Genomic DNA, 15,804 nt, shown 5'->3' on the forward strand with positions numbered 1-15,804 from the left:
GCAAGATTTTTGCCTCCTAATCTTATGACATTTCTTGTGCATACTACTTCTGCCCCTTCAAGAAAAATTTTGCAAGTATTTATCAATTTATTGAAAATGACATTAAAAATCCTCAATTAACAAACCTATTAGGTCTGAATGTCTTCTATTCCCCTTGCATTATTCTTATTTTCTTTTATAAAAGTGATTTCTCCTGAGTTCCTTCTATGTGCTCCGCAATTTGCACTTTTTTTTTTTTTTTAGAAGCAGAGCAGCTGTGTTCTGGGTATTAGCCAGGTGCTCAGTCTATGGGAAACTAGATATTGGGAGTGAGACCAGAAATCTCAGCAATACAGGGTTTAGAGAATTGACAAGGACAATACCTTTTAATATTTGTACCAAGTTAACGGTAGGAATAAGGCTTATCTCCTCATCAGGTCCCACAGTGGGAGGTGTGTGGTGGTGCCCGAGACATGATTAGAGAGATTAGATTTGGTCTTCCCATCTCCCTGTACTTTATTAATATTTCATTTACACTGGCATTAGATTAGATCCCTTTATCCAAATCCACCAAAAAGATTCATTTATTTTAATATTTACGAACACTGCTCGTTCCTTAAAGTGGATTCTTTTTGTTTGTGTGCTTAATTGGATCAGTGGGTTTCTTCTTATTAACATTTTTCTGTTTCAAGATTAAGGTTGATGAATTAAATTAGTGACATCTGGCTCAGCTCTTGGACTAAATGCAACTCCTTTAATGACTGTGTTATATACGGTGAGATAAAATGAACATTTGCTATAAAGATAAAATTAAATTTAGTTTAGAATCATACAGTGTTGAATCATTTTTTTAAAAAAGCACAGCTCATAATGTTTTATGAATATCCAAGAACAGGAAGGGGGAGGGATAACATTTTTGGGGAAGAGTGTAGCAGTAAGTGCATGGCCTCTTATTAATTTATTCATTTTATTATTAAGTTGGTATATTTATTTTTAATTAATTGTTATTGGAGTATAGTTGCTTTACAACATTGTATTAGTTCCTACTGTACGGCAAAATGAATCATCCAGACACAGTCATGTATCCCCTCCCTTTTGAGTTCCTTCCTGTTCAGGTCCCCACAGTGTATTAAGTAGATTCCTTGTACTATAGAGTATGTTCTCGTTAGTTATCTTCTTATACATAGTATCGGTAGGGTGTATGTGTCCCTCCCAATCTCCCAATTCCTCCCACCTAATCTTTCCCCCTTGGTATTCATATATTTGTTCTGTATGTCCTTGTGTCTATTTATTCTTTGCAAATAAGATCACCTGTACCATTTTTCTGGATTCCCCATATGTATATTAATATATGATATTTGTTTTGTCTTTCTGACTGACTTTATGATTTTCATTCCTTTTTGTGGCTGTATAGTATTTCATTTAATGACACTAAAAACATAGCTTTGAAATCCTTATCTCTTCAACTATGAGAATAGTGTGTTAGAATTTCTGGGACTGAAATGGAAATTTCTCAACCCAAAGAGTGTCAAAATATAGGCTGAAGTATTGACATAATTTAGCGTGAAACAATAATATTTTAAAATGTATCAGCTTTCTTTTGAAGAAGTTTTGTTATGGTTTTTTGTGGACAGGATTTGTTGGGAATATTACTTTTTACAAAGTGAATTGATTATCTTTTGTTTATATTTGTACTTGAGCAAAGTTTCTAAAATTGTGCCCCACTGACTTTTTGAGCTGGGTGGTTCATTGTTGTGGAGATTGTCCTGTGCATTCTAGGATATTTAGGGTGTCTCGGGTCTCTACCTACCAAATGCCAATAGATCCCCTGGTAGTCTTTCTTTTCTATTTTTTCAGCCTTGCTTTGTAGCATGTGGGATCTTAGTTCCCTGTCCAGGGATAAAACCCTCATCCCTTGCATTGGAAGCTCAGAATCTTAAATCCTGGACCTCCAGTGAAGTTCTGCCTCCTACTAGTGTTTTTTTTTTTTTCTTTATTTTTCATTGAAAGATACTTGCTTTACAGTGTTGTGCTGGTTCCTGCCATATATCAGCATAAATCAGCCATAGGTATACATATGTCCCCTCCCTCTTTGAAACTCCCTTGCACCTCCTTCCCCATCCTACCCTTCTAGGTATCACAGAGCATCAGGTTGAGCTCCTTGCATCATACAGCGAATTCTCACTGGCTATATATTTTGCATGTGGTAATATATATGCTTCAGTGCTACTCTCAATGTGTCCCAGTCTCTCCTTCTCCTGTTGTGTGTGCAAGTCTGCTCTCTGTCTCTTTTGCTGCTCTACAAATAGGTTCATCAGTACCATTTTTCTAGATTCCATAGGTATGTGTTAATATATGATATTTGTTTTTCTCTTTCTTACTTACTTCACTTGTAAAACAGACTCTAGGTTCATCCACCTCACTAGAATTGACTCAAATGTGTTCCTGTATTATGGCTGAGTAATATTCCATTGTATATATATATACCAAAACTTCTTTATCTGTTCACCTGTCAATGGACGTCTAGATTGTTTCCATGTCCTGGCTATTGTAAATAGTGCTGCAATGAACACTGGGGTACATGTACCTTTTAGAATTGTGGTTTTCTCAGGGTATATGCCCAGTAATGGGTTTGCTGAGTCATATGGTAGATTTACTCCTAGTTTTTTAAGAAATCTCCAGACTGCTCTCCCTAGTGGCTGTATCAATTTACATTCCCACCAGCAGTGCAAGAGAGTTAATTTTTCCCACATCCTCTCCAGCATTTATTGTTTGGAGATTTTTGATAATGGCCATTCTGACCAGTGTGAAGTTATATCTCATTGTAGTTTTGATTTACATTTTTCTCATAATAAGCAGTGTTGAGCATTTTCTCATGAATTTATTAGCTATCAGTATGTTTTCTTTGGAGTAATGTCTGTTGGAGCTAATCAGTGAATTTTGTAAAGTCACAGGATACAAAATCAATACACAGAAATTTCTTGCATTCCTCTACACATAACAATGAAAAAATCAGAAAGAGAAATTAAACAAGGAGTCTCATTCACTACTGTAACAAAAAGAATATCTAAGAATATCTAAGAATAAACTTACCTAAGGGGACAAAAGAGCTGTATACAGAAAACTATAAGACACTGATGAAAGAAATCTAAGGTGACATAAACAGATGGAGAGATATGGCATGTTCTTGGATTGAAAGAATCGATATTGTGAAAATGACTGTACTGCTTAAAGCAATCTACAGATTCAGTGCAATCCCTATCAAATTACCAATGACATTTTTCACAGAACTATTATAGAACAAAAATTTTCACAATTTATATGGAAACACAAAAACCCTCAAATAGCCAAAGCAATCTTGAGAAAGAAGAATGGAGCTGGAGGAATCAACCATCCTGACTTCAGACTATACCACCTGTCTTGACCATCAAAAATGTCTGTAGATATTGCTGAAAGGAAGAATCTGAATTGATAGAGAAACATTATTTATAAATGCATAGGTGATTTTTGCCTTTTCAGATTTGAAATTCTAAATTAGAGCTACATAAATAATGAAAGCTTGAAATAAATAGCACATAAACAGGATCTTGAAATGTGCCTTATTTGGGTGCTGTGTCTATGACTGCCTCTGTATGAATTTTGATAAATTGCTCTTTCTAGATTTTATTTTTATCATCTAGAAAAGAGTAATATTTTTAGATTGCTGCAAAAGTAATTGTAATTTTGCATTTTTGAATTTTGCTATTTGATATTGGAATACATTCTTATATAAATGTGATTGTTATATATAATTTTAATGTACATTTCTCACTTCATTTTTTTGCTAATGACTTATTAGTTGCTCTAAATTTTATATATATTTTATACTTTAGAAATGATGTCTGACAAAAAGCAAATTTGAGCAGTTTTTTTTATTTGAGTTCAAAATGGGTTGTAAAGCAGCTCAGACAACTCACAACATCAACAACACATTTGACCCAGGAACTGCTAATGAATGTACAGTGCAGTGATGGCTCAAGAAGCTTTGCAAAGGAAATGAGATCCTTGAATGTGAGGAGTATTGTGGCCAGCCATAGGAAGTCAACAACGATCAATTGAGAGCAGTCATTGAAGCTGATCCTCTTACAACTGCATGAAATTTGCCCAAGAACTCAACCTTGACCATTCTACAGTCATTTGGCATTTGAAGTAAATTGGAAAGGTGAAAAAGCACAGTAAGTGGGTGCCTCATGAGCTGACTGAAAGTCAAAAACATTGTTGTTTTGAGATGTTCTTTTCTCTTATTCTGTGCAACAACAAACCATATCTCACTCAGATTGCGACACAGGATGAAAAGTGGGTTTTATAAGACAGTCAGCAATAACCAGCTTAGTGGACTGCGATGAAGCTCCAAAGCACTTTCCAAAGCCAAACTTGCACCAAAAAAAGGTCATGATCACTGTTTGGTGGTCTACTCCTGGTCTGATCCACTACAGCTTTCTGAATCCTGGTGAAATCATTACATCTGAATAGTATGCTCAGCAAATTGATGTGATGCACCCAAAATGGCAACTCCTGCAGCTGACATTGGTCAGCAGAAAGGGCCTAGTTCTTTTCCATGACAACACTTGACCACACATTGCTCAACCAGTTGCTTCAAAAACTGAATGAACTGGCTACAAAGTTTTGCTGCATCTGCCATATTCACCTGACCTCTCACCAACTCATTCAAGCATCTCCAAAACTGTTTGCAGGGAGAATGCTTCCCTAACCAGCAGGAGGAAGACAATGCTTTCCAAGAGTTCATCAAATCCTGAAGCACAAATTTTTGTGTTATAGGAAAAAACAAACATTTTTCATTGGCAAAAGTGTGTTGATTTTAGTGGTTCCTATTTTGATTAATGAAGATATATTTGAGCCTAGTTATAATGATTTAACATTCATGCTCTGAAACCACAATTACTTTTGTACCAACCTAATAGTATCTTGTTTCAAGTGTCGTTTTTAGTAGAATGTGATTGTGGATAGAAAATAGTTAACTTATCTGCTTGCTCTTAGTACAGTATTACTGACTTTGTTACTATCAGTGGAAATAGTTTAAATAATACATGCTAATTTTATCTTAGTACAAGTCTATGATAATGGTATGATTAAATGGCAGTAGTGTAGTAAACATTTTGGACAGTTCTCTTTTTTAAATTATTTAATTGTATCATATTTAGTATTGTTAAAAATAATTGTTACTATCTATACCCTTATATAACTTTAGGATTTACAAGTCTTAGAAAAGACCTGTCAAGGTATTTTATGTTTTATAAAGTATATTTGTGATGCATACTTATCAAAGTTATTTTATATTTTAAGTAAATCATAAAAATTGTTTCTCTTCTCTTTTTCTAGCATATTTCTGCTTCATTTCAAAGCTACAGTTGATATTATAAATAATCTTAAGGTTTTTCAAATAGTTATATAGTGCTTCAATACATGGTGAGGCCCAGAACCCTGAATAAGTCAACAAAATGTATTCAGACTTAAGTGGGAGCAATAGTGGAGTACTTCTTGGCTGAAGTTCTCATGAGAAAATTGGATTCTAAACTTGTTAATGATTCCACAGTAATGTCATAAACAAGACACAGATATGTCACGTATTTTAGATTAGCAGCAAATGTAAGGTCCTTTTTTTATGCTGTTACAAATTAGATTTTTCTTTCTTCCCTTGAGAAGCCGAACTGAACAAAAGAATCCTCTACAAGAGAGAATTGCTGAACACCAAGGCCGTGTTTTTGAAAACTAAATATAAGAAGAATAGAAAGAAACATATGCTTGGCTTTCTGAATCAATTAGCAGTGTAATCCTTTTATACCATTCAGATTAGAGGCCCCAAAGTCAAGGTTTGCTTTCCCAGCATTCATTGCTTTTAATAAACTTAGCCTTGAATATCTATGAAAGATTTATTTTCACAAACTCTAATTTTCAAACAAAGATAAAAATCTTTATTTCTTAAAAGTTGACAGAAAATCAGTACTCATGTTACTCCTAAAGAAGCCATAAGACAGTTAGCTAAGTTCATTAGAAATTGGCAGCAGGTTCAAGGCTAGATCACAACTGGCCAGTATGTCTTACACAGTGAAAAATATATTAGCCACTCATGTATTTCTGTGTACACCCATGTACTCCATTCGAGCAAGAAATTAGAAATTTGGATGTGTGAATGTAAAACATTACTACTACTTTTGGAGGCAGATAAGAAAGGTGTGGGTGCATATAGAATACACTATATATTAAATAAGGCCATACATATCCAGTATATAATTGAGAAAATAAAATACAATATAATTTTAAAGACTGCTAAATGCTTTATGGAAAGCCAATCAGAACTATTCCCTATGTTCTTGAGTATACCTGTCCAAATAGAAAGCTAAGGTTTATTGGTGGACAAGAAGTATTTCAAGGGCTTTTGGAAAGATCATTTACTCTGGAGCTATTACATAAAATATTGGTGAGCTACTAGTTTATATCAATATTTATGCAATTAAATAAAATCCTCTATATCTTGTTTTCTTGCTCTGGATACTTATATAAAGATCGTGCTTTATAGAAAAAATAATTGCGTTTGAAAAGTTTCAGCATTGCCAGTGTTCTGCGTTAGTTTTATTTTGCCATCATTTGCAAATGACCCAGTTACTTCAGTATTGTTTTTCCATAGTTATGCTGATAACATAGAATTGGGGAAATGTTGGGCACTTTAGTAATTTGTGGATTAAGTATTTCATTTTTACAAGGTTAAGAAGGTAAAAATCTACTTATTATAGAATGCCAAAGTAATATATGGTTATTATGTTATTTGCTCAGTTTTGTTCAACTGTGACTCTGTGCATAGACTGTAGCCTGCCAGGCTCCTCTGTCCATGGGATTTCCCAGGCATGGATACTGGAGTGGGTTGCCATTTCCTTCTACCCAAGATGGATAGAAAAGAGGATTCATACTTATTTGTTTGCTTCTATATTTTGCTTCTATATTTTATATTTTATTTTCCATTGTAGTTTGAGAAAAAATATTTCCTACTGCAAAAATTTATTTTTCTGTTTTAAGCAATTTGTACAGTATAATAATTGAAAGAATGATTCTCGGTCTAAAATTCTCTGTCTCAGGACTGAATATCTGTAATCTCCCCATAGTATAAATTCTTTCAAATAGAATTGTTGGATTAATACATTTTGATAGACAATTTTTGCCAGACTCTCCTCTGCACTAATTTTGTACTCCTATGGCAGATCCTTTGAATTTTTTCTTGTGAAGGACATTTAAATAAAAATTGTGGCCACAAGAATAATGATTGCACTCGAGTCTTTATAAATACACAGCAGCAAATGCAACTCTCTTGCTACACATTCTCATCAAGTTTTATAAACTTTGCTTATTTGATAAGTGAACAATGCCATTTCTTTCATTCTGAGTAAATCACTTCAGGTGTCTATTCTGAAAAAGCTTTATGTACTTTGTTCTTGTGCATATGAACAGCTTTTGTGGAAATCATTTGCAGTGTCTTATCTGAAAAAGAATTTTCAAACATATAAACTACTATTTTAAAACAGACCACATGATAACATTTCAGAGTTTGACTTTTTCCTCAAATACATAAAAGTATAATTCATTATCAGTGTATCAGAGCCTAATACTTAGTGGTTGTTGGGTAATAAAACTGAGTAAGACTGAAAACAAAGAAATATTTATTAAAAATAATTAGATCTCAGTTGTTATTAATGTGAATTAACCAAGGAAACTGAAGAAACAGACTTCATTAATCCCCAATCTATTTTAAGTATCTAGAACATAAATAAACATGATTATTTTGTTGAGTAGAATATAACTGTATAATTCATGAATGTTTAAAAAAAAGGTAGAGGATGTCCCTCTTTTTCTGTGCTATTTTGTGTGGTACCATAAATATTCATGGATAGTGAGTATTAGTTTAGGTTATCTGTGTGAATATAAATTTTCATATAACTGGTCACTCAGTGTTCATTGGATCATGCTTTTGAATTTGAATTCACTAGTGTCTCAGATGTGCTATGGATCTGACCCAACTCATGAATATTTACACACACAACTGATCTTTCTGAAGGTAATCACATCCATAAAGATGGGAAACTCGTTAGTTTCCAATAATGAGAAATGCATTAGGATGCTGGTCCCAGAACAATTTGCAGTATGCTTGTTTTCATTTTTGGGGTGAATGATAAACCTTAAAATACAAACACATATGCTGTTCATCTTTCTTGAAAGAAGGTCTTTGTTCTTTTATCTTCAAAATATCTTGCATATATTTTAACCATGATTGTATTTGGTTCTTTTACTTACTGTGGTCACAGAAATGAATGGAAAAAAGTTAAGTAGTATTTCTAGTCATTATCCCAAGCTAATGTCCATTATTTACGTTTGGACATATATTCTCAAATGCAAGCTTTCCAATCTGCTAATTTGCTAAGGGCATGGTGCATATTTTACATATATTAAGACCTTCCAAGAAAGATGAGATTATCTTGTATGTCATCTTTTTTGTGTAAAGGGAAAATAATATTCCAAGCCGATTAAATTTTTATCATGTTAGACATAGAATGCTATGATCATGGAGAGCCATAAATATAAACTATATTTAGCCCATGTTATATCCTACATTATAATTGTTTGTCTTTCATTATAATGACTGGCATATGTTTGTGATACCTATGCAGGATCAATCAGTTGGTATAAGTAGGTATCAAAATCAATGACCTGTCCCTTGTTAGCACCACACTCTAATTGCTAGTTGAACTAACCGGAAAAAAGAAAATTATTGTTCATAAAGCTAGTGATAATGTATCAGCTACATCTTACTTCTATTATTGATGTTGTCAAGCCTCTGAATGAGTTTTTCTTTATCAACATGTATGCATTTTTGTTGTTAGAGAAATATAGTTAATAAGCTATGCTCAATGACAGACATCTATTTTTTTTTTTAACTCAAGTAACAGATCAGGCCACATTAGTATATCTCAGAGAATCATCAATAGTTGAGGAAAGTAGTCATCAAACTGTGTCCTAAGGTGTCCTGTAATTTTCTTCAGAACTGCCTCAATTGGAGAAATGCTTCCTACCACCTCTCAGCCAGCAGAGCTTGACAGTTGCCTGTTTTATGTGTTACAGTGGTTCTCAGCAGAAAGTAATTTTGCTCCCCAGGGCTTATGTGATAATGTCTAAAGACAGTTTTGCATATCACAACCAGAAACATGGTACTGACATCTAGGGTGTAGAGGCCAGAGATGCTTGTAAACATCTGCAAAGCACAAAACAACTCCCACTACAAAAAAGTCACCCATCCCCTAAATGTCAATAGGGCCACCATCATATAAACATTTGTTTGAAGAAAGGATTCCATGTCTAAACTTTTTGATTACCACCAGATCAGAGTGCTTTTATAGATAAAGCAATGAAATATATATAATATTACTGTGCACATATATGAAAACAGGTTCAGTTACCAATTACAAATTTGAATTCATTGATTTTTCCATTCTTTCACTTATGGCAGCAACAATTGTATTAAACGAACTCAACTGGACAAGTGCCTTAGATGAAGTTTTCAAGAAAAATCGAGAAGAAGATCCTTCATTGTTGTGGCAGGTGTTTGGTAGTGCCACAGGCCTGGCCCGATATTATCCAGGTAAGTACTTGGTGATTCAACAGGTATCAAGGAAAATTGTAAATACTAGACTTAGTTTTTCTTGAGAACACTGTTATCTTCTCCTATTTGGTAAAAGATGGTTATCACATGGCTTTTGTAAGAAAAGACATTTCTCCTTACATGGCTGTTTAACTACCAAAATCACTTTAAGTCAACATACCTTAGAAGCAGCCGGAACCATTGTTAGGTGAAATCAGGCTGCGCTGCCATTGAGACTGTGAGCAGGTGTCTGTGGACCTGGAGCAGGAGGTTGTCATGAGTCTTAAAACAGTTCTAAGACTCCAACTGCATAGCATGAACCAAGTTATGAATCACATTAGGGAACTGAATAGAAATTTAAAAACTAACTGAAAGATCTCTTTCCAGATTTTAAGTCTGTGTGTTTATATGAAAAGTACTGATGCTTTTCTTTAATCAGTGAATGTGGATTTGTTAAAATGAGAAGATGAATATATTTTACAAATTAACATGAATAAATCCTTGTGTAATATCCTTTATTCTTATATAAAAGTTTAAGAGGAAATAATTTATAATGAAAATGAAAGACTAATCACTAGTACATACTGAGAATCTATTGAAAAGACTTTAAGTGAAATGTCTGTTGGTATTTTTAACTTTTCCACCTTTCCAAGCAAGCTGACAAGCACAAACGCACTTTCTTTCCCAAAGTGTGACTGAGTTATGGGATACATACTAGGTCATTAGGCTTTAAAAAGCACAGCATATATGAGAGTTTATTTAGACTTGCATTTTTTAAACATTTAACATTAGAGTTGTTAACAATAAAAAGTCACAACTGTGAAACGGGGCTGAAATAGAAATTAGATAATATGTCTTTGTGAATAAAAGTATGTGGGCATCATTAAACTAAATAACTCTAAAATTAGGTAAAGATACATAACTTATTGCAATAAGTGCCAGATAGTAAGATCATTGACAATTACTGTTTGCAGAAATCCAGTGGGCTAGGAAAGGCGTACTGGTATTTCATTGTTGAAAAAAATTCATGCATTACTGAAATGTAAACAATATCAGATGTCAGGGAGATATCACATAGCTTGCTAAAATAGATGAATTTCCTACTTGGAAATACTGTTCAGTATAATACAAAACTTCTAAAATACTCTTACGTTACTAATATGTTCAATATCATATATCAGGAATTTGAAAACTTTCATATGTAATATAAAGAAAAATGCATTTATTGCTCATGTACATAGTAAACCTAATATAATAAACCTTAATATTATGGCAGGTCTTATAAAAGTACATGTATAATTAATATAATTAGTATATAATAACACTAGTACATGAATATAATTATATTTATCAATAACTTACAGCATTATGTAGCTTTAAAATGTATTAATGCAATACAAAATTCCATTTATGAGCAGCTGAGGATAGGAGGAAAAAGATAAGTAAGAGAAAATATGATAATAATGAACAACCTAGAGCCCAGAACTACAGGAAAGTTGGTAATGCTGCAGAAGAAAGAACACACATTATTATAAGAGAGAAGTAGGAAGGAGAGTGGAAGGAAAGATTGTATAAGAAAGGGGGAGATAACATTGGGGTCAAGAGGTAGGAGGAAAGATAGATCCTAGTATGTGCATTTTTCCAAGATGAGTCTTTTTACAAGTAGTTAACTTTTAAGCATACCAATAAATCACCAATAAATTTTATTTTGAATGCTAATTGAGGGATTATGGCTTTAATTTTTTTTAATCCTAATCATATACTTCCTAACATGTTGACATTTGTCCACTTTTATCTTGGAAACACGCCATAAAGATTTAGTTTAGCTGAATCCATATGGTCCCCCCAGAACGTTAGTTGTGGAAGCAACCCTCGGCTTTCTTATAATACCATGTCTTTTAAGATTTGACTCAACAAATAATCTCTGAGTCTCATAATGGCTCTCTTGATTGCTATGGAATACACTCAGTGAAATTTCATTGAGTTTATTTATTGAGTCTGTTGCTGAGGTGCTTTTTTACTTAAAAAATTTTTTTGACATATGAAAAGCTGTACATAGTTAACATATGTAACTGGATGAATTTGGAGATAAGTATACGTTGGTGATACTATCACCACAATCAGTGTCATCAACCTATTTATCATCTGGAAAACTTTCCTCCTACTCTCTTATTTATTATTATATTTTGTGTTATAAAAACACTTAATATAAGATCTAGCCTGTATGGAGGGAGGAATGAACAGCCAGGATGACTGTTCTCTTGTTCTCTATCCATCCCCACTCAACTAGTCCCTGCTTCAGCTACAATCTATTCACCTGACTGACCTTTACTCTTAATAATAGGTAGAACCTAATCAATAAATGCCTATATACTTGCTCCCAGCCCCAGCTTGTGATCATTCTAAGCTTTATATCAGAACATCACTACCTGAGAGGTTATCAAAGTGCAGTGAGGGGCATGCTCTCTGCTGCTTTCACTGGTAACCTATGAGCTACGCTGAGATCAGTGTCAATTCTCCCTATAACTGGAAACTTCCCCTCCTTCCTTCCCTCATTCCCTCCCCACTCTCCACTTCCAGCTAAGAGTGGGCTATATTTCTGCCTACCAGCAGCCACACATGGTGGAGTATTGCTTCAGGACCTTGCTTCAGACCTATTAGATCCCCCAGTCCTTTAAACCATTGATGTCTTTGTCACTATCTCCAGGCTCTTTAGCCTTAAAGCTGCAGGCCTGTGGAACACAGCCCAACATACCCTGTTAGCAGAGTTTTTAAGTGTACAATACTGTATTGTTACCTTCCGGTTCTGTGCTATACAGAAGATCTTTAGGGCTTACTGGCTTTGTATAATGGAAACTTTGTGCTCTTTAACTGATGCTTCCCCACTTTGTACTTTCCCCTGGCAACCACCATTCTACTTTCCTTCTATAAGTTTGATTATTTTAGATTCCTCATGTAAGCGATATCCTATTATCAGGGGCGAGTGTAATTTCCTCGGTTCTGTCTCACTGCAGCAAAAATTTGAAACGACGGACCAGTGTTACCTCTCTGTTACAGCTCGGTTTTATTTGGCAAGCAAAGGAAAATACATTCCCAAGGCATGAGGGTGGTTGACCCAAAAGAAGAGAGGGCTCAATCTTGGCTCCTCTTTTTATGTGGTTTTTCTCCTCCCCCTGAGCCTGCCCTGTGTAAATTGGGCTAGCCAGGAGGGCCATTTGTTTCACCTGAGGTTCTCAGTCTGGTCCTGGGATTTTCTTTTGTTCCGTTTTTGTGGACTTCTCCTTTCCTTTTCTTTTAGCCACCACCATTTTGGACTCCTTTTACCTATTCTAACGACCTAACCATCTAGTACTTGTCCTTCTGTACCTGCTTACTTTGTTTAGCATAATATCCCTCAGGTTCATTCATGTTGTCACAGATGGCAGGATTTTTGTCTTTTTTAAGGCTTAATGAGTTGCTCTTCATGATAATAATGTTCTAATAGAATCAAATGTCTTTAGCAAAGACACTAAGACATTATTGTAATTTAAAAGTGGACCTCTATATTTCTGCGTATGCTAAGGCATGCTTTCAACACATTTTACATGTCTTTCAGGTTGAAAGAGTTTTTAAAATGAAGGATTTTTAAAAGTTTCTCAGTAAGCCATACTTTCCTCTCTGATTTTAGTCTTTCCATTTTGATACGGAACAAAATAATTTGGAACAGCTCATCCCTGATTACTGTCAATTAAAGCAAAGGTCAAAATAGCCTTTAATTATTTTTAATTATCTTACTTGTGAGTTGAAATAGAATAGCTATTACCTAATTGGATTTTACATGGCAAGATTTGGACCTCAGGCTAGGATCTCCCTTCTAACTGTGAAAAACTAGATGGGTCTTCTAAATTTTCTGAGCCTTAGTCATCAAATCTAAAAATAAATATGAGCACTAACATTTCAATTTTAGAGTTCTCTGATGGCCTAGTGGTTAGGACACTGAGCCACTGGATAGCCCAGGTTTGACCCCTGGTTGGGGAACTAAAATCTTGGGGCTTTCTAGTTGGCTCAGTGGTAAAGAATCTGCCTTCTAATGCAGGAGACACAGGTTCAATCCCTGGGTTGGGAAGATCCCCTGGAGAAGGAAATGGCAACCCACTCCAGTAATTTTGGGAGTGGGAAATACTATGGATAGAGGAACCTGGTGGGCTACAGTTCATGGGGCCATGGAAGTCAAACATGAATTGGTGACTAAAGAACAACAACAAGTGTTTCAGTTTATCCCCTGAGAGTTGTGATCGATGAGATAATATAATGAAAAGTACTTACAATAACTCTACATGTTGGTGTTGGTCAGAAGATGTAGGTTTTAACCTATGACCTTAGTTAAGTCACTTCTTAAGAATGCCCAGTTAAATTTCAGTTTCAGATAACAAAGGATATTTCAGTCTAAGTATATGATGTTTGAGAAATATTTACTCTTACAAAGTATTAAGTATTTACTCTAAAAAATTATTTTTTAATTAAAATTGAAATTTAATTGGATGTCCTTAATTTCCTTTTCCTAAATGTATTAATCCTATCTCTCTGGCACTGAGTTTATGAAAAAATATGAGAAATAAACTTTCCTATTACCTCATGACATTGTGAGAATCTAAGAATCTATTTCATGTATTAATATAAATGCAGAATTTGTGTTTTTTTTTCTTTTTTTAATTCTACAAGCTACCTTTAAAGCCTTTTTGCCATATTATTGTAAATAAGTTTTTTTGTAGAAACTAGAATCCTCTAACTCACAATATAAGGTCTAAAATAAAATGTATTCTTGTGAAATATTAAGATGCTACTTAAAGCAGAGCTAATAGTGTGCGTGGGTTAACCAGGTATATAGCCTGATAGCCAGTGTTTAAGTCTTACTGCCATTTCTTGATATCATGATACCCTTTGGGAAATATTCACAGACTTGAGCTGTTAAACAAAAAGGATAAAGTAGAATTAAGAGGAGGAAAAAATTAAATGCTTCTTATTTGCTAAGACATTTAGGGAAAAGCCCGTGATGATTAGCCACTCTGCTGGTTTCCGTTTTTCAGGTTATTTAAACGGCATGGAGGCACTAGGGCTCCAGAGCTGACATAATATAAGGGCACCTCGACAGAGCTGATTCTGAATAGCAGTTTGATATGAGTGGAGATTGATTTGACCTCTTACATCTGCCCTTAGATTGAATATCAGTAATGTGTCTGTTTTCTAATTTTGGTTGATATGTATGGAAATACAGTATAAAAATGGTTGCTGTATGTCTTTATTTTTTTTCTTTTTTCCCCTTTTCTCCTTCTTTTCCTCTTCTCCACCTCTCCTTTTTCTCCACTCTCCTCTCCAACTTAGCAGGTAGGTAGGCTGTGCAGTAATAGAAGGAGGATCATTGTATTGAGAGGAGTTCTTGATTCATATTAAAAATTTCATGGCTAAGTCATATCTCTGAACCTATTTCTTAACCAGTAACTTGGGATGATTGAAGAAGGTGATCTCCAATGCAGGCACTACCTTTATTTACTTATGCATTTAGACCTCATTTGCTACACCACAGTTCTTGTTTTGTAGTATAAACTAGAGGGACTTGCCCTAGTCATACAACATGTCATGGCAGAGTTGAAGCTGGAACACGTATCTGATGACGTCTTGTTGAATGTGCTGACTGGACAATCAGTTTAATATGAGTGCTTTCTCAATTCCTGGGTTTGGAAGATCCTCTGGAGAAGGGAAAGGCTACCACTCCAGTATTATGACCTGGTGAATTCCATGGACTACAGTCCATGGGGTTGCAAAGAAGCAGACATGACTGAGCAACTGTCACTTCACTTCCTTTAGAAGCCCTTAATTGATTTATATAAATTAACCTTAATGTTATTAAAACTACTTTCAAGAGCTATCAACTGTTTGAATTTTTATGCATCATAAAAACTGTAGGTATTGACAACACATTTCATCTATTAGTGTCTCTTGAAATTGTACGAATTACTGCAATAATTGGGACTGTAATTAGAAGTTACTGGCTTGTTAGAATGCCAATATAGATAGCACTTATTCTTTTTAGGTAATTAGTTCCACTTATAAAAAAAGGAAAAAACTTAAATCTCTTAAACTTCATGTTACATTTTTAGTTAATC

The 15,804-nt window shown here is 34.4% G+C and overlaps 1 protein-coding gene across 5 annotated transcripts in view; it reads left to right on the plus strand.

The window, feature by feature from the left end:
- CACNA2D1 (calcium voltage-gated channel auxiliary subunit alpha2delta 1) overlaps positions 1-15,804 on the plus strand; it is a 513,972-nt gene that overhangs the window by 363,361 nt on the left and 134,807 nt on the right. For all 5 annotated transcript variants that reach the window (XM_061165139.1, XM_061165136.1, XM_061165138.1 and 2 more), the window contains exon 7: positions 9,530-9,661. In XM_061165139.1, the coding sequence (XP_061021122.1) occupies positions 9,530-9,661 (132 nt within the window). The remainder of the gene's footprint in view (positions 1-9,529; positions 9,662-15,804) is intronic.

The sequence above is a fragment of the Dama dama genome, chromosome 18 (assembly GCF_033118175.1).
Source record: "Dama dama isolate Ldn47 chromosome 18, ASM3311817v1, whole genome shotgun sequence".
Classification (NCBI taxonomy): domain Eukaryota; kingdom Metazoa; phylum Chordata; class Mammalia; order Artiodactyla; family Cervidae; genus Dama; species Dama dama.